The following is a 19,926-nucleotide window of genomic DNA, read 5'->3' as shown; positions in this document are numbered from 1 at the left end:
TAAACTAACTTGTTAGACAAAGGGTCTGCTTTTTTGAGAAACTGAACCCATTTATTCATTTTCCTTTACCCCAAATTGCTTGTATGAAATAATTATGCTCATGGTCCCCAAGTAAAGCATTTTCTATTTTTGTAAGTGACCTGAATGTAACTGTGGTCCTTTTATATTGCATGGTTGCATCTTCTTTTTCTTTCTTTTTTTTTTAAGGAAGTAGAGATATCAATTTAAACTTATAAAGACTCATACCTCAATGAGCCCATCTAAGTAGGGTGCTTCCAGCTCAGAAAACCCATTGCAAACACTAAACGTTTTATTGTAGACAAAATGATACACAATTATTACACATGATTTAAAAAACACTTGAAAGTTTAACATACACAGAAACTGTTAAATCATTTGATTTTTGTTTTTAGCAAAAAAGTAATTTCTTTAGGTTTCTATCACAACAAATGAACCTGCTCTCGTTGGGATACTCTCCTGTGTAAGTCTCTGTCCACTTCTGAACAAACCTGTGCCAGCATACCAATCTGCTATATGGTCTTAGACCAAAGTCTTGTTTTTGGTTTTTTGAGACAGGGTTCCTCTGTGTAGCCCTAGCTGTCCTGGAACTCACTTTGTAGACCAGGCTGGCCTTGAACTCAAAAATCCGCCTGCCTCTGCCTCCCAAGTGCTGGGATTAAAGGCGTGCGCCGCCACGCCTGGCATAGGTCAAATTCTTAAGTCTTATATACCCAATTATAGCAGTAAGCTGTGCTTGCCCAGTCCCTGCATGGTAGATCCCTTGGTACCTGCAGCTCTCAGGTATGGAAGGAAAGGTCTATTTCCCTGCAGTGTTTCCTGACTCACACATCAACCTGCAACAACAGGCTTTATGTTGCTTACTTAGCTGGGTTTCTTTGACTTACTCAGATATTTCAAGTTTCCTTTGAGCAGACAAAGGGCAGGTTTACAACTGAGGCTGAGGTCTTTCCTGTGTCCCCATAATAGTCGGGAGGACTGGGGAGTCCCCAGTGTGTGCACACTGTGTAGTGATGCTAGAGGCTCGTGTGTGCAGCTCTCACTGAGGGCTCTGCTTCCGAACATTAGCACAGTGGGTTAGAGCAGTTCTTCCCATGTAAGGCACTCACAGGTGTTTCAACCCTTTTCATCTTGGTAAAACTCTTTGGCAGAGAAGGACAGGACTCCAGTCCACCAAGAGGACAATCCTATAAAGTCTGCACTGAGGCTGCCTCCCTCCCCTTGACATGAGGCAGTGGCAGAATCCCAGATGGAGGAGGACCACACACGTCTCAAGTGCCTGACTCTGAGGTTGATACCCACACTGACACTTGTAGTCCCTGGGTTACACGGCACAGGCCTCTGCTGGGACCCCTCAACACTGCCGTGACACAGGCTGTCACTGCACTAGCGGCCTGGTTCCGTGGAAGAGTCTCACTGCAGCCTCCTTGGCCTCCCACATGGCGTATTACCTTCTCTGTAGCTGACTCACACCAGCCAAGAGTGCAGCCCTTCTACGCTGAGGCAAGGTGGGAGAAGGTACTTGTTGCTGTTCTTCTTCAGAGTTCCCCAGCTCAGCACGCCGGGCTTATCTTTGCCTTCTGAAAAGCAGGCCACAGGTGAACCCACGCACAGTCCAGAGGGAACAAGCACCCTGTGCATGTTCCTTGTCTCACACCAAGACCCCGCAGAGCCTTGTGGGAGTAAAGAAATGCAAGCTGACAAAGCCGTGTCCATTCAGCTTCCCTCCAGAATTGGGAAACAACTCTATCCTAAAAGGGGGGCAGCTGGAACTCGATGCCCTTGTGTAATACGCAGTTAGATGGAAGGAATGGTCTGGCAACCATGGCGCTCCAACACAGAAAACACCAGCTTTCCTCAAACACAAGGGTCACAGTTTGCACACTGCAGACACAGCCTCTCCCGCTTTTCAGGGATCTCTTCGCTGTATTCACTGATCCTCATTCAGTCTCCCCATGTGTTTGTTTGTAAGAAAATCCAGAAAAGGAATGTTGCAAATGGCCTGATGAATATTACTCACTGTAATTTCTTTGGGAATCCTAGTCCAAAAAACAAACAAACAAACAAAAAACAAAACCCCAAAGTATAATTAGGTATAATTTGTCAAATGCATTCAGGAATAATTTAAGTGAATTAATAGACTGAAGGGACCATTCTCTTATAGAAGGAGGTGATGGCAAAGGCTTGAGGGCCGGTCTCTCTCACACTTATGAATTCTTCTCCATCTAGAGTCCTATCCAGGACTCAATCTTACTTTCTGGTCACAGTAAGTTTGCCGGCCAAATGATTAGCTGACAGAAAAGAAAGAGGATATAGACAGAGGAGAATGGTGTGCATCTAAGTCTTAGCAGATTGAAGTTTGTTTCAAAGCACCATAATGATACAGACCCATCTCTTATCTCAGAGGATGGGAGAGAGTCCTGGCTAGCCAAGCGTGGCGTTACACGCTCTCATCCAAACCACCCAGTTTGCTACATCTCCAGTCAGGAACACAGAAAGCAAGGCTCGTCAATGCTTTTCAAGCAGGGTGAGACCTGGAAATTTTTATTCCAACTTTTTCAACTTACTACTGCTAATTCTGCTGCTACTACTGCCTCTTCCTCCTCATTTACTCAAGACCTCTATGTTATCTGTGCATGTCTGACCTAATATCCTCATTTGGCACCCTATGACCTGAGGTACTGCATTACAGTGTCAGGGTAGCCTTCCACACAGTAGGAAGCAGGAGGGAAAAAGAATGTGAACCACATCTCTTTTAAAGCGGGATCTGTGTATCCCACTCAGAGTTGAATGCTCAGGGAAAAGGTGGAGTGAGCTCAAGGGTTCGCAGCTATGAAAGCAATCTGACTATGGGGCCTGTGGTCTGGGGCAGTGGAGGCAACTCCCTGTCAGAGCTTAGTTTCTCAGTTTCTTAGAGGAAGTGCTTGCAATGACCCACACCTTAGGTAGTATTTATCAATATTGACCCTAGAATCTGCCACATGAACGGTTACTGTCTTTAATGTGAGAGCCTGCTGCCTGCTCTATCCTGTGATACAACAAATCTGCATGTCTATGAAGGAGGGTACAGCTAGGCTTTCAAGCCAAGAGGCTCTCTCAGTCTGTCAGGCTCTAATATCCCAAGCACAGCCTACTCTATTTCCTACTGCACTGACTTATGGGTAAAACAAGCATCTTCAAGAGTAACTGACCCACTCGGCCTCCACTATCAGCACCAGTACCTGTTGGGAGATGCTGTCTGGTATCCAACTGCCAGTGCCTGTCTCAGGATGTCACTCACCAGCTGTTCCGTGGCCTAGAATAGAAGACTGGTGTTGACAGAAGAGCAACCTGCTCACTAGCCGACCTCATTCTTTACCCAAACTTTTGAAATGATTTTCTCAAGAGAAACTGAACTTTGGTTAGAGGTCACGATGTAGGGAAATCAGAAATTGGACTAAGTAGTTTTTATTAACTGTGAGTAAGGGCTGTACCAAAGCTTCCCTTTTGGAGGGATGCAGAAGGAAAAAGAACAGCTGAGGTTGAGGTAAGGGCCAGCCAGGCCAGGCATGGAGACTGTATCTTTCCTAACCCCTTGCCCAGGGACAGGACAGTAGTGGCTGTTTCTCTGTTGTGAGAGGCAGGGAAAACCCAAGATTCTGTTTTCTCCCTGTCTATCATAAAGCACAGATAATCTCACAGTAGGATACTTCTTAATAAACATAAGAAATAACACTAAAAAGATGTTGACAGCTGTGGGAGCCAGGGGACTCCATGGCAGACCACCTGCCTGGCATGTACGAGACCCTGGGTTCTATCCTCAACACAACAAACCCCTCAATTCTTAGACAGAACACAACATCATTTACTTTACCTAGGAGAAGGAAAACAGAAAAGAAAGGAAACATAAACCCTAAGTAAGACAAGGGATTTCCACATCATCCTCTGTTCCCCTTCTGCCCCTTACTCACAGGCCCTGGAATGCAAACTGGCCAGCCTTGGTCACAGTGCTACCGGGTACCTACCTTTAAGATCATGTCCTCTACCACTGAGGCATACATGTTCCTGTGCAGCGCCACAGGCTGCAGGGTGATTCCAATCTGGAAGAGGAGAAGAAGGCTATTTGTCCCATCAACAACAGAAACAAGCCTTTCCTCTAAGTGAACTTCTCTGGTACACACAGGCCCCTGGCTGGAAGAAGGGCTCTCTAACCACTCTGAACAACATGTAATTATGCTTTTACCCCCAATATCTTATCATGAAACACTGGAATCTCCCAAGAATTCATAATAGTGCAAACAGTATTTTGGAAGGCCTAAAATCAAGACTCTGGGGCCATTTTTACAGGAAGCAAAGAAAAGCCCTTGGGAAACTCCCTATTCTGCTTCCCCTGTGCATCCTGTGGGTGTGAGCGAACACTGCCTTTCCCCTTGCATTCTGAGCAGCTAGCAGAGGCAGCTGCTAAAGAACTGCTAGGTATCATTGGGTTTGACAGCTCTCTCCCAAGTAACAAGGTAACACAGGCCTTGGGGTGGAGAGGGTCAGAGAGTTGATAGTATGGCATGGACGGGGACTGCTCATTCAAGTATGACCTGAAAATATTACAATATGTTTCACGAAGGAGAAGCACTTCATCTGAAGCAGATGAGAAAAAAACCCAGGAGCCTCTGTGACTACCCTCCTCTGCTCTGTAGCCATGTTCAATACACAATCATTTTTCACTGGAGAGTGGGAACACAACTTATGGACAAAAGTCAATCACATGTCAACTGGGCAGACTGCTGTCTAAGCTCATGAGGTGGAATGTCTGGTGTGTGATCTGACAGTACCACAGCCTTAGCCTCCCACCTTCTGTGTAATGTCACCAACAAATCCAGAGCCTGGGGTTGGCGGCAGATAGAATCTCATTTCTTCCTGCTTTTCTTCCTGCTCCTTTTTAATGTTTGTCTTCAGTGGCTCTGACAGGCTGAGGATATCCACTTCTTCCTCGTTCTCAGGCTCCCTTTTCTGGAACTGCTGCAGATCCTCCAGCTTCTGGCAGAGGTCATCAGCAGTGGAGAAGGATGACAGGCACTCTAGATAAGAGGAAGCAGTCTGTGACAGCTGAGGTGAGAGCAGACAAGGACCCCAGTCTGAGGAAGACAGAGTTGGCAGGGAACTGACTGACTGGATCTGTCATGAGAACCAGTGCCTCACAAAGACCCTCTCCACCCCAAGGCCTGTGTTACCTTGTTACTTGGGAGAGAGCTGTCAAACCCAATGATACCTAGCAGTTCTTTAGCAGCTGCCTCTGCTAGCTGCTCAGAATGCAAGGGGAAAGGCAGTGTTCGCTCACACCCACAGGATGCACAGGGGAAGCAGAATAGGGAAGCAGACATGTGTCCTATTCCAAATGCATCCGATCTGCCATTAGGACCACAGACAGTACACAATCGACCCAGTCCTGGAAAGCTAGGCCACAGCCCCGCTTCCTGAATCATTACACTGATTTACTTCATTTTTTTAAAAAGATGGAAACCTTAAGAAATGTACAGTGAGGAACATAAAGTCATTCCCATTCAAGCTGGGGGTGTGGTTCAGTGGTGAGAGGACCTGCCAAGCATGAAGGAGTCTCTGGGATCAGGAAGGCCTGAGTTTGATTAGCAGCACTGCATCAACTAGGTGTGGCACGGCCCTCAGGGAGGCAGAGGCAGAAGGATCAAATCTACAAGGTCATCTGCAACTACACAGTGAGCTCTGGGGAAGCTTGGGGTACCTGGAACTTCTCAATTCAAAAGAGAAAAAAAATTCCTGCCTCACTGTTGCCATGGTAATGCACACAGCCTTCAAAGGGTTGTAGAGTGTAAGGACAATAAAGCCATGCCCATATGCTTTTATAAAGAAGGACATCAGAGTGGCTCTTGTTCCATCCAGGTGGCACCAGCACCCGGCCACCTTGGGCCCAAACTCTGTGGACAGTCTCACAGTCTCCAGAGGACTCTCCACCCCACAGGTACCCTAGCACACCCATGATCTTAGGATCACTGGTGAGTGGAACACATCTGTTCCAACAGATCTGGGGGTGCCTGGGGCCAGCTGGAGCAGGGACACAGGAACCCCGCCCAACCAGTGGCTCCAGTTCCTTTTGGTAGTTGCTAGTCTACCTTGGCTTTGAACTCAGCGGACAGTCCCATGGTCCCCAGGGGAGGTACCCCTTCCAGGTGCTCTAACACACCAAGGATCTTAGGATCCCAGGATCTTGGTCACACCAGGATCTCAGGGTCTCAGAGGAAGCTTGACTGCCAAGAACTCTGACACACCCAGAATCTTAGCATCACAGGATCCCAGGGTCACAAAGAAAGCTGGAATCTGAGAAGTTTTGACTCAACTGGAATTACAGGAAGGACAGGCTCCAATCAGATATATGGAGGGCAGGGAGCACTTGAGATAATCAGATTGGGGGGTGGGGGTAAGCGTAAGAACAGAAGCAACAGAAACCAAGGTTACTTGGCATCATCAGAACCCAACTCTCCCACCATAGCAAGTCCTGGATACACCATCACACCAAAAAAGCAAGATATAGATCTAAAGTCACTTCTCATGATAAGGATGGCAGATGATAAGAAATACAGGAAAGAAATACAGGAAAACACAACCAAACAGGTAAAGGAATTGAACAAAACCATCCATGATCTTAAAATTGAAGTAGAAACAATAAAGAAATCACAAAGGGAGACAACTCTGAAAACAGAAAACCTAGGAAAGAGATCAGGAGTCACAGATGCAAACATCACCAACAGAATACAAGAGATAGAAGAGAAAATCTCAGGGACAAAAGATACCTTAGAAAACATTGACACAACAGTCAAAGAAAATGCAAAATGCAAAAAGCTCCGAACCCAAAACATGCAGGAAATTCAGGACACAATGAGAAGACCAAACCTAAGGATAATAGGTATAGAAGAGAGTGAAGATTCCCAACTTAAAGGGCCAGTAAATATCTTCAACAAAATTATAAAAGAAAATTTCCCTAACCTAAAGAAAGAGATGCCCATGAACATACAAGAAGCCTACAAAACTCCAAACAGACTGGACCAGAAAAGAAATTCCTCCTGTCACATAATAATCAAAACACCAAATGCATTAAATAAAGAAAATATTAAAAGCAGTAAGGGGAAAAGGTCAAGTAACATATAAAGGCAGACCTATCAGAATTACATCAGACTTCTCACCAGAGACTATGAAAGCTTGAAGATCCTGGGCATATCTCATATAGACCCTAAGAGAACATAAATGCCAGCCCAGACTACTATACCCAACAAAACTATCAATTACCATAGATGAAGAAACCAAGATATTCCATAAGAAAAAAAAATTTACACAACATCTTTCCACAAATCCAGCCCTACAGAGGATAATAGATGGAAAACACCAACATAAGGAGGGAAACTACACCCTAGAAAAAGCAAGAAAGTAATCTTTCAACAAACCCAAAAGAAGTTAGGCACATAAACATAATTCTAACTCTATCAACAAAAATAACAGGGAGTAACAATCACTTTTCCTTAATATCTCTTAACATCAATGGACTCAATTCCCTAATAAAAATATACAGACTAACACACTGGTTATGTAAACAGGAACCAACATTTTGCTGCACACAGGAAACCCACCTCAGTGACAAACAGACACTACCTCAGAGTAAAAGGCTGGAAAACAATTTCCCAAGCAAATGGTCCCAAGAAACAAGCTGGAGTAGCCAGCCATTCTAATATCGAATAAAATTTACTTTCAACCTAAAATTATCAAAAAAGATAAGGAGGGACACTTCATACTCATCAAAGGTAAATTTTACTAAGATGAACTCTCAATTCTGAATATCTATGCTCCAAATGCAAGGGCATCTACATTTATTAAAGAAATTTTAGTAAAGCTCAAAACACACATTGCACTGCACACAGTAATAGTGGGAGACTTCAACACCCCACTCTCATCAATGGACAGATCCTGGAAACAGAAACTAAACAGAGACATGGTGAAGCTAACTGAAGTTATGAAACAAATGGATTTAACTGACATCTATAGAACATTTTATCCTAAAACAAAAGGATACAACTTTTTCTCAGCACCTCATGGTACCTTCTCCAAAATTGATCATATAATTGTTCACAAAACAGGCCTCAACAGATACAAAAATATTGAAATAATCCCATGCATCCTATCAAATCACCACGGACTGAGGCTGATCTTCAATAACAACATAAATAATAGAAAACCCACACAGACGTAGAAGCTGAACAATACTCTACTCAATGATAACTTGGTCAAGGAAGAAATAAAGAAATTAAAGACATTTTAGAGTTTAATGAAAATGAAGCCACAACATACCCAAACTTATAGGACACAATGAAAGCAGTCCTAAGAGGAAAACTCATAGCTCTGAGTGCCTCCAAAAAGAATCTGGAGAGAGCATACATGAGCAGCTTGACAGCACACCTGAAAGCTCTAGAAAAAAAGGAAGCAAATTCACCAAAGAGGAATGGACAGCAGGAAATAATCAAACTCAGGGCTGAAATCAACCAAATAGAAACAAAAAGAACTATACAAAGAATCAACCAAACCAGGAGCTGGTTCTTTGAAAAAAATTAACAAGATAGATAAACCCTTAGCCAGACTAACTAGAGGGCACAGGGACAGTATCCTAATTAACAAAATCAGAAATGAAAAGGGAGACATAATAACAGAACCTGAGGAAATCCAAAACATCATCAGATCCTACTATAACAGCCTATACTCAAAACAACTGGAAAACCTGGATGAAATTGACCATATTCTAGTCAGATACCAGGTACCAAAGTTAAATCAGGATCAGATTAACGATCTAAACAGTCTTATATCCTCTAAAGAAATAGAAACAGTCATTTATAGTCTCCCAAACAAAAAAAAAAGCCCAGGACCTGATGGGTTTAGTGCAGAGTTCTATCAGACCTTCAAAGAGGACCTAATTCCAACTCTCCTCAAACTACTCCACAAAATAGAAACAGAAGGTACTCTACCCAACTCATTCTATGAAGCCACAATTACTCTGATACCTAAACCACACAAAGACCCAACAAAGAAAGAGAACTTCAGACCAATTTCCCTTATGAATATCGATGCAAAAATACTCAATAAAATTCTTGCAAACTGAATCCAAGAACACATCAAAACAATCATCCATCCTGATCAAGTAGGCTTCATCCCTGGGATGCAGGGATGGTGCAATAAACGGAAATCCATCAACGTAATCCATTATATAAACAAACTCAAAGACAAAAACCACATGATCATCTCGTTAGATGCGGAAAAAGCATTTGACAAGATCCAACACCCATTCATGATAAAAGTATTAGAAAGATCAGGAATTCAAGGCCCATACCTAGACATAGTAAAAGCAATATACAGCAAGCCAGTAGCCAACATCAAACTAAATGGGGAGAAACTTGAAGCAATCTCACTAAAATCAGGCACTAGATAAGGCTGCCCACTCTCTCCCTGTTCAATATAGTACAGAGCACCAGTGAAACTTGGAGGTAATCACATGGTTGGTCTCTGCCCACCAAGGACATAAATCTAGAAGCCAACAAACCCTCTCAGCACGGATAGTATATACCATAGGAAATGAGAGAAGACCACTGAGCACTAGGGTCCCAGGAAGCTTTCTACAGAAAACAAGACTTACCTAGATGGGGTGGGGCACTCTGATATCTTTAAGAACATGGCTGAACCCTTCTTATTCTTTAAGGAATAGCCAGATGCTTTCATGCCTCTAATTTCATTCTTTAGTAGTTGTCTGTTTCTTTCCTATATTTCCTACAACACTGTTGATTATTCTCATGTGTCCCCAACACCCTCCCCAGGCTTGGGGGTACAGTGCCACATCCATAAGACACTGGCCTATTTTGATGGTAGTAGGCCTGACCTGCCTACTAGGGGTCCTTAAACACTTGGGTATAGTTCTGAAGGGCTGTGCTGTCTGGGGTGTCATGGTAAGAAGAAAGGGTCTTGTCATCTAGACCAGCTCTTCCTCACCCCTAACTGAAGGCAAGAACACTCAAGCCAAGTGTTTTGTAGGGGTTGACAGGAGGCAAACATGGGGCAACCTATTAAGGCCTACCTGGTTCACTGTCAATCTGGGTCAGCACATCCTCAATGGAGTCTCCATCATGTCGCAGGCTCTCGGGGTCTGGTGGGGTGTAACCATGGCAGCGGCACCAGTGAGCAATGTTCTTGGTCTTGAGAGGAGTCAGGTGGTGGAATCTTGGATTCTTCTCCAGGATTTCTTGTAACACTTTTCGTACTGTCATTGCTCTTTGCCACTTAAAAAAGATTTGATCCAAAATTAAATCCTTGAACTTTAAAATCAATAGTCGTGCACTGAAATAAACCAAGCAACTAAGAAATCAGATTCTATCACTCTCTAGCAACAAAGGGAAGACTTCTTTTGGGACCAGTGAGATGGCTCAAAGAGTGAGATGCCTGCCACCAAGCCAAACAAGCTGATTTGCAGGAGAGAACTGACTGCTCACGTCCTCCAGGCTTCACAAATGTGCAGTGGCATGCATGTGAGAATGTGCATGTGTGTACATGCACACATACACAATGAAAAGAGTTACTATTGGTCTTAGTGTTTACAAAATACAACAGAAACTTCTATGTCTGCATTTAAGGCTTTTCACCTGGTCATGAACCAACTTTTCATTTTCCCCAAAGCAAATTCGATGACCCAGCTTCCGCTGGTGCCCGCTACACGGCAAACACTTTCTTCTCTCAAGATTCAATTGCATTTGGCAACATTGTTGTAAGTACTTTGTAAAACTCTGAATTCAGTATTATTTTGAAATTTACAAATTTAAAAATATTAATTTTATGTGTACTTGTGTGTAACACCGGAAGTGGTCAAAAGAGGGCATTAGGTCCCCTGGAAATGGAATTACAGATTGTTGTGAACTGCTATTTTGGTGCTGGGAAATGGACCCACATTCTCTGTGATCACAGCCATCTTGCTGCTGAGCTAACTATTCAACCCCAAAATAGATAAGATTTTCAAAGAAAATATAAGATGCTTTTCCTGGTACAGGAGACAAGCCTTCAAAAGATATCTGGGATCCAGAAGAACAAAGCTTCTGACTGAGGAATGGTCTACCACCTAAAGAGGCAAGCTTGCCTCCTTTTGTCCGTAGAGGAAGAACATGCAAGCGTCCACCTCTACTGTGCATCTGACTTTCAGTGCAGCTGCAGACCTGGCCGGCAAGCAGCCTCACCTCAGCAGCTCTCCTCTTCCCAATGTTCCAACCGTAATATTGCTCCAAGGACTTTGCAGAAAAACAGCTGGCATCGTCACCTACAACAGAGAACTGCAAACTCTGAATAAAAGTGATGTTTAGAACAAAAGTTTATTGTTAGTAGATTTCCAATTTCCTTGATTTCCTTTTATAAAATAATATAAATAATATAAAAACTGTATTGTGTGGAAACAACGGCATCCTGAGGGTTAGTTCTTTTCTTCCACCTTACTGAGACTCAGATTTAATGCCCATGTCTGCTAAGTTGTGGGTTCTAGGCTGGCTAACCACAAGTTTCTGGCCAATTCTCTTGTGGCTGTTGCTCATCTCCTGGTAAAGATGCACCAGCATTATAGATGCATATGCTATTGTAATATGAATTCTTTGTAGTTATCGACGATTAATTTTTGTATTTTGGGGTTTTTTGAGACAGAGTCCATTAGTGGTCAAGGCTGGACTCAACTTCAAGATCGCCTGACTGTGCTTCCTGAGTGCTGCTGATAAAGGGATGCACCAACATACTTGGCTCTGCGATGTGGCGTTCTATGCAGGTTTCCTGTAGACGAAGAGCTTTTACCCTCTGAGCCATCTTACTGGTCCCCTACTTGCTTTGTGTGACATATTTCTCGCTGAACAACACATCTCCATGATGGATAAAGGCAACTGATGAAAGAATGCAACAGAACTAGGGGCTTGGCCTTGCCACCAGCTCACTAGGTAGCCCTGGGTAAGCCATAGCAACACTCTGGGCTTCAGTGTCCTTCCCTGTAAACTGTAACAGATGCTCTTGAACTGCCCAGTTCTAGCTTTAACATTCTGAGTTTTAAAGTAAGTGGACAGAGAAGGAGGAAGGGAGCATGCATGTGTGGACATGCACACACAGACAGACAGACAGACACACACACACAATGTAGGTAGGGCAAGTGTGAGATACATTTTTTCTGCTGAGAAGGGAAACCATCATTGAAAGTATATTTTTAACTACCTCAAAATGATTCCCAAAATGAGAAAAGGAGATATGTTATTTTAGGAGTCAATGCTAGAGATCTAACACAAGACCCTGCACATGCTAGATAAGTGTTCTATTCTTCCTCCCAAGCCCTCTTCTTTATATTTTTAAAAATTTGAGACAGGGTCTTACTAAGTTGTCTAGGCAGGTCTTGAACTTAAGATCGTTCTCTATGATTCTCCCAAAGAGCTGGGATTATGAGCTTGTACTACAAGGCTCAGCAATTTCTCTGCTGCTATTGGTGGGGAAAAAAAAATCAGCAAGGTGGTCAGTCTACCATTAGATGCCCACATGATGCACAGGGCAAGAAGCTGCTGCTCACCTCCCTTGTGACTCTCGTGGTGATCTTGCCCATGAACATATACCAGTCTCCCTTAGTAAGGCTGTCTATGCAACCTTCACTGTCAGAACAAATCACAATAAGGCATCAGCTATTTCATCCCACTAACCAGGAGCTAACACAAACGACTCTGTTGTTAGGGGTCTTGAAAACTACACATTTCCAACAGTATGTCATTTTAAATCTTAGAGAAATATTAATGGTCTTATAGGGCTGGCTGTGTACCTGCCTTGTCACCCAGAGCTGTGTGAGTTAATTAACCTGGTGTCACTGCCATTCTGGGAGCTGGGGAGACGCTATCACACAAAAGACTATGGCTAATGAGATGTCTATGTTAAGCACTCATGACAGATAGCAGGGGTGGCACACTACGTCTTAGTAGTGTGTACTTAACGTTTATAATTTACATATAAAAACAAATATAAGAAAATAAGCGATAAAGACTAAGTGAATGGTGGGATAAGGAGCTGACTTGTAAAGCATCTGCTTAGCACACACAGGGCTCGCGGTTTCATCGTCAGCACTGCCCGTACCCTAAGTCTAACTGCATGCAACCAACGTACTGGGAATACAAGGCCCTGCAGACGTCCGGCCAAAGTAACAATCACAGTGACACCCCAAGTGTTAGCAAAGTGCACTTGAGGGCGCTGTCTTACCTTTTGCAGTAATTAATGGGATCTTCTTCACTACTGCTGTCAGGAGCTGCTGGATGGTCTCCAGATGGTCTACCCTGGGAAGGTAAACGAAGGTAACTTTGTAGGCTTGTCATGTGTTCTCTCTCATACACACACACACACACACACCTCTCTCACACACACCACACCTGACACACACACACACACACACACACACACACACACACACACACACAGTGCACACTCCTCTCCCTCTCCTTCTCTCTCTCTGCTAATAAACAGCTCCCTTTCCTTTCTTCCTTCTGTTTTTTTTAAAGACAGAGTCTCATGTAACCCCAGCTGGCTTCAAATTTGCAGATGATCTTGAATTCTTGATCTTCCTGCCTCTACTCTCTCAGGGCTGGGATTATGGGCATGCACCACCAGTCATGGCTATAAATCTCCTTTAATAAGGTGTTTTATACTTTAAAAAAAACATCAAGAACAAACAGATTTTGGCTAATTATACAACTATGGCAGGCATTTTATCTACATTTGAAAATTAGTAGCAAGGTCTATTTGTAAGGTCACTGCTATTATACAAATGTCTGTCTCAGGCTTACTGACTGACGCCTCCATGTGTCATGTTAAGAGACACCATGTTTCTACTGTCTCTAGACACTCCCAGCAATTCAAAGTGCATGATCAGAAGGGGGTTCCTAATTTGAAAAAGAGAAAACTTTAGAGAAAGCTGGTACTCTGGCAAAGGCACCTGCATAGAACAGGCAGGGTATGTTAATATCTAGGAACAAAATGCAAACACCAGGGTGTTACACTTGAGTGTGCCATCCCCTCTCAGCTCAGACTACACATCAGCAGGCTTAAGTAAGTTTGGAGGCCTCCATGCCTATTGATCAAGTGCTACCTTTAAGTTGTATCACTGGCTAAACTCTTCAGGCATCAGAAAGATGGCTCAGTATTTAATTAAGAGCACTGGCTGTTCTTCCAGAAAACCCAAGTTCAATACCCAGCACTGACACGGGGGTTCACAACCATCTGAAACTCTAGTCCCAGGGGATCTGCCACCTTCTTCTGGCCTCCTTGGACATCAGGTGCACAAGTGGTATACAGAGAGACATGCAGACAAAATCCACATACACATAAAAGACAAACCCTTCAGCTCCGCAAGGACAATGCCTACCATGCTTAACACCTCACTGTCTGCACATCCTCATCTGTCACAACGATGCTGAAAAGCAGCAGACACCAAAAGCAGAGCCCTTAGAAGACACGAGGATACTCACTTAATGACGTAGTTGCTTAGCTCAGAGCTCTCTTCTGTTTTCACTGCTACCTGGTTCTCCTGTGAGATGCAATTTGGCCCAGGAGTTTCTGGTTCAGTCTTCACTACAAAGGAAGATCAACAACAACAAAAAAAATTGTCAGGGGCAGTGGTGAAGACCCTGAGTCCTCTGAGAGCTCTGTTGTCTGAGGTGTGTGGACAAAGCAGGAGACTCAAATGTCTTCTGCCCTCAAAGGCTCAGCACATGAGATAACTATTTGCTTAGGTCTCAGAGGGAGTCAACTCTAGGTGACTGCCCACCACGCCATGCTGCTCTGTATCTCTCTCAGCCCACCCAGGATTGATATTAGAACAGTAATTGTTCTAGCTCTGAAAGTGCCATTCTGGTATCATCTTTCCAGATGAGCTTACCATACTGAAATATTATCCTAGTATTCAGAGACACAACACAGAAAGCAAAAAGCACATCTGTGGCACTTGGCAATTTTCAAGTCAATTTTATCTGGTTTCAATACCACAGGCCACAATCCAAAGCTGTTTGAATTCCAGCATGTTACTTCACAGATGAAACGGTCCACGTATACAAAACTATTATTATGTTATTTTTGGTATTTTTTTGGTAATGAGACAGGTTTCATTAGCCTAGGATGGTATAGAATTTCTTCTGTGGTCTAGTTGGCCTGGAATTCATGAAAATCCTTCTGGTTCATCATCTCAAGTACTTGGATGATAGGTATGAACCACAATGCATACAAAATTAATTAAAAATAATATATAAAATTATCTTCAGGTATATGAAGCATAAATCCTTTTCTTGTTAATTACATATGCATATATGTGTGGCAATACTATAAAATGTAAAATACGTCTGTCCCTGACAGGAACTAGTTACGCTGCATTAACTGCTGATGTAAGCAGCAGTATCTCAGAGGATATTCCCTTGAAAAAACTGTGCTGACACAGCTCTTGTTTCTGCGTAGCTTCTCTGCCTTGACTCTCTGACAGTCTCTACTGACTTAAGTACCTGAGTGTATGGTACATACACTTTGTGTGTGGTATGCCTCGCCCCACAGTGGCTAACCCAGGCCCTGGTTGCTTTATATCCCTCACTGCCTCTGTATTGGATAAACTTGAATTCTTGGTGATCCTGCTTTATTGCTAGGGTTGTAATTTACATTTCCTTTCAAAACTAATAAAGCTGAGTAAGTCTCACAGGCTTTGAGCTATTTGGATGTCCTCTTCTGAGAAGTGTTTATCAGTGTCTTTCACACTGGTTTTGAGTAGTCACTATACATTCAAAACATGATTCTTTTGTGTTTTATATATATGGAGGATATCTTAAGAGTCTGTAGCTTGACTTTTTGCTTTTAATATTCTCTGATAAAGCAAGGTTCTCATAATTAAGTTCCTTTTTCCAACATCCCGTGTCTCATATTTTCTTCCAGAAAAAGTTTTTAGATCTTTCATGTTTGAGTTTATATTCTAATTTAAACTAGCTGTTGCCTTTGATGTAAGGCAGGAGTATTGCTGCTTTCAGACATGGTATGTCCACGTCCCTTCCCTCCTCATCTGCTTGTCATCAAAAAGACCACCCCTCTCCACTGAGAGCGCATATCATGGGCATTATTTTCTGTTTCATGGGTCTTTGTAATCTTTGACTACTTCAAAGGCTGAGGCTCCTTAGTATCTATCTGCTATCCTGTCTTCCTGATTCCTGATCAAGATTGTTCTGCTATCAAAACAACTAGTTAATTAACAGCCTCATGAGAATGTCTCACTAAAAGCCAACGTCAACCCCTGCTTCCAGAATGTTGAGATTAGAGGGGCACACCACCATGTCTGACTTTGGCTCTTTTATTTTACGTGTTTGCACTTTGAACTATAATATATTCTTCTATTTATCTCCTTTTAATTTCTCTTAAAATGTTTAGGGTTGTCCCTATAAGATTTTTTTTTTTTTTAGTTTTATTATTAATGGCTATGTGTGTATGTGTGCCAGGACTGTGAGGGCTGCCACTGAAGGCAGAAGAAGGCATCAGACTCAGCTCCTCCAGAGCGAGGCTAGGAGCTATAGGCAGCTGTGAGCTTGGAATATGGGTACTGGGATCCAAGCTAGGTCTTCTGCAAGAGCAGTAAGAGCTCTTAGCTGCTGAGCATCTCTCTAGCTGCCACATCTGCCGCTCTCTTATTTTAACTTTGTTTGGCATGCATGCATATGCATGGGGGTGGGTCAGAGAACAACTTGTGGGAATTTGCTCTCTCGTTCCACTGTATGGGCCCTGGGGCCTTAACTCAGGTCCTCGGAGCCATGGTGGCAAGACCTTCATCTATAATGGCCCGGAACCATTGCTTCTGTCCCATCTTCCTCTTTCTACATTACTGGATATTTGGTATTGCTGAGTCTTCCCTCTCTTTGGTTTACTGAAAAAAGGTTTTACTGTATTTAATGGTTATACACCTCACTGCACATTTTACTTTGCTTAAAACCAAAATAAGAGGACTGGTGAGGAGGCTCAGTGGGCAAAGGAGTGTGCTGCCAATCCTAATATCCTGAATTAGGTCCCGGTAATTCATATGAACAGAGAACCAACTCTTGAAAATTGTCCTTAAAGTTCTATATGGGTGCCATGGTGTGTACATGCCAATGTGCACACACACAGATAATGTAATAAAACCCCAAAATAAAAGATGCTCTGTCCTGGTCCAAAATTAAACATACCAGTCTGGTGTGGAGCAGCAATAATGCGGTCATAGCAAATTTTGCTCAAGGCCAAACAAACGTTCCCTATCCATAAATACTGTAAATGTTGTGAGTCACACGGTCTCTGCAGGAACCAAACTCTCGGGAGTTTGAAAAATACGATGAGCCGGGCGTGGTGGCGCACGCCTTTAATCCCAGCACTCGGGAGGCAGAGGCAGGCAGATTTCTGAGTTCGAGGCCAGCCTGGTCTACAAAGTGAGTTCCAGGACAGCCAAGGCTACACAGAGAAACCCTGTCTCGAAAAACCAAAAAAAAAAAAAAAAAAAAAAAAAGAAAAATACGATGAAGGCAGATGGGAGTGACTGTATGCCAATGAAGCTTTACCTACAAACTCAGGCCCTGAATCAGTCAGCTATACTCTGCTTTAAATGAGCATTTAACAAATTATAAATCCACCTGCCAAGATGACGGGATTCCAGAATGCCTCAAGAGCAGCAGCCTGGTACAAATTTAAACCTCATCGCTTCCTGCACGTGGGAGGTGTGTGCATTCCCAACACAATCCAGGGTGTGACAGCTAACTGAAGGACTGACTGACACAAGAATTGCTGATAGTGTTGTATCCACAAAATAGCAGGCACCGGGGACTATTACACTCAAAGCTTTGACTATATGAGCCCATCACTGCTAGGTGTCATAGATGACTGTCACTGTACCCACCTTCTACTATCAGGGATTCTTACATTCAGGGATACCTGCTAGCTCAGTGTGCTCCCACTAAAACTCCCTTCTCACAACTATGCTGCCTAAATGGATTCCTAAGTGCTCAAGCTCCAAAATAAGTCCTTAAAGTTTTGTCTCTATTGTTTTCTTAAACTAGCATACCCCTTGACCTCCCTACAACTACAGGGCTCTCTACTTTGTAAAAGTCTGGTTTACACAAGCCCATACAAGTTTATATCCATTGACCTCCTTACAGCTCAAGGGTTCTCTACTCTTTAAAAGTCTGGTTTATACCAGTCCTGTCCCTGAGAGCCCTGGACATAAACCCTGGACTGCGCTATGCCAGTCATCACTTTTCAGACACTTGTCTGGTACTTACCGACCACAGTTTGCTATGTATGCAGCTTTCTTGAACCAGGTTATAAACTGAAGGCAAAAATGATGCCTGATGCCCCATAATGTCAATTTCCTTTAGACTATGACACAGTGCTTAGCATGTGTTTGTCAAACAGTTGACAGATGCTGAAACTCAAAGCGGAACCTTTGGAACAAAGATCCTGTGAGGTCCTACATACCTTTGGCAATTGCTACTGGAGCAGAGCTGGGGGCAGCTTGATTTGGAACACTTATGGGCAGGACAGTAGTAGGTAATTTGCTGGTAGAAAACGACTGAACCACTAAGACACAGAAAGATGAGAGTATAATAGTGACAGAAATTAGTATTTTCTTTAATTTAATCTTCAACAATTTTATATATGCATATAATATATCCTGGCCACACTCATTCCCCCATGTTCTCTTATGCTACCAGCTTCCCTGTCTCCCAAAAGCTGCTCTCACTGCCCTGTCTTTTTGTTTTTAGACTGACTTTTAACCAGTACTGCACACACGGGCCATGGTGTGGAGCTATCTACTCAACCGTGTTTAGACCACCCTTTTCTCTCGGTAACCATCAACTGCCAACAGTGCCCCTGTGGAGGGGCTGGACTTCTAAGTCCATCTCCTATCCAAGACAGAGCTGAGAGGCCCAGCCCTGTGCAAGCCCTGGGTAGGTGATCACCGCGGCCACTGCGTTCCTGAGTGTAACGGCCATGCGCTGTCCAGAAAACAGAGCTTCACCCTACTCCCACCCTACGGCATTTACGTTCTTCCCTGCTTTCCTTGAGACGGAAATTACTTTTATTACAAATGACCTAACTCCCATGTTCTCAAGAGCCCATTTTAAGTGTACACACAATCTTAAGCTGTGCTGCCCACTAGTGGCAGAATAACTGAGTTACAGCCTCCACTATGGATATGAGGGCATGTCAGTAAACGAAGAAAATAAAAATGCAATAAAGCCCACTCACAAATGTTCAAGGTGTTCTTTTTCGACACATCTTTAGAAATGGGCAGCTAGAGCCAAGCTACAGTGCTCAGGGGACACAGGTGCATACCACCATGCATCGCAACGGCCTGAGTTAAATCCCTGGGACCTACACTCTAGAAGGAGAACTTAACTCACAAGTTGTCCTCTAAACTCATGTGCTGCATGCACCCACTCATGCCCATGAAATGAGACATAAAGGCTAAGTGACAAGCTGTACAAAACCAAGAGACATCCCACCCAGTAGGAGGGCTCCCAAGACAGAGCTGCGTCAGTACCAGGGTGGCACGCACCTTTGTTCACAGGCATCAGGACAGTCTGTACGCCACCAGAGGTGTTGATGCTTAGAGGCTTGAGCTGACTGGGAATTGTCAGGACAGCCTGCTGGGGACTGCACTGAGCGGAATGAACTTTTAACAACCCTAAAGTAGAAAGACAATGTTAAGTACAGTTCAGGTATTTCCTTCAAGCTCCTGCCCTCTCTGACACTCCCAGTTTCTCCCACAAGCAGTGCCCAGGACACTCTTTAGTAAATAAAAAGTTGGATGCAGGAGGCAATGGTTAATGGAGA

At 43.5% G+C, this 19,926-nt stretch overlaps 1 protein-coding gene across 4 annotated transcripts in view; it reads right to left on the bottom strand.

Annotated features, from left to right (window-relative positions):
- Positions 1 to 295: 295 nt before the first annotated feature.
- The window catches only part of Yeats2 (YEATS domain containing 2), a 95,581-nt gene continuing 75,950 nt past the window's right edge, over positions 296 to 19,926 (bottom strand). For all 4 annotated transcript variants that reach the window (XM_029470574.2, XM_021185201.3, XM_085832526.1 and 1 more), the window contains 10 exons: positions 19,649 to 19,777; positions 18,565 to 18,666; positions 14,568 to 14,670; positions 13,306 to 13,379; positions 11,280 to 11,359; positions 10,133 to 10,334; positions 4,846 to 5,072; positions 4,023 to 4,097; positions 3,240 to 3,313; positions 296 to 2,057 (listed from right to left, as the gene is read on the bottom strand). In XM_029470574.2, coding sequence (XP_029326434.1) covers positions 1,949 to 2,057; positions 3,240 to 3,313; positions 4,023 to 4,097; positions 4,846 to 5,072; positions 10,133 to 10,334; positions 11,280 to 11,359; positions 13,306 to 13,379; positions 14,568 to 14,670; positions 18,565 to 18,666; positions 19,649 to 19,777 — 1,175 coding nt within the window. In that variant the 3' untranslated portion in view covers positions 296 to 1,948. The remainder of the gene's footprint in view (positions 2,058 to 3,239; positions 3,314 to 4,022; positions 4,098 to 4,845; positions 5,073 to 10,132; positions 10,335 to 11,279; positions 11,360 to 13,305; positions 13,380 to 14,567; positions 14,671 to 18,564; positions 18,667 to 19,648; positions 19,778 to 19,926) is intronic.

This window comes from Mus caroli, unplaced genomic scaffold (genome assembly GCF_978045245.1).
Source record: "Mus caroli unplaced genomic scaffold, Mus_caroli_1 scaffold_17, whole genome shotgun sequence".
In the NCBI taxonomy this organism is placed as follows: Eukaryota; Metazoa; Chordata; class Mammalia; order Rodentia; family Muridae; genus Mus; species Mus caroli.
This window is presented reverse-complemented; position numbering and strand designations above follow the sequence as displayed.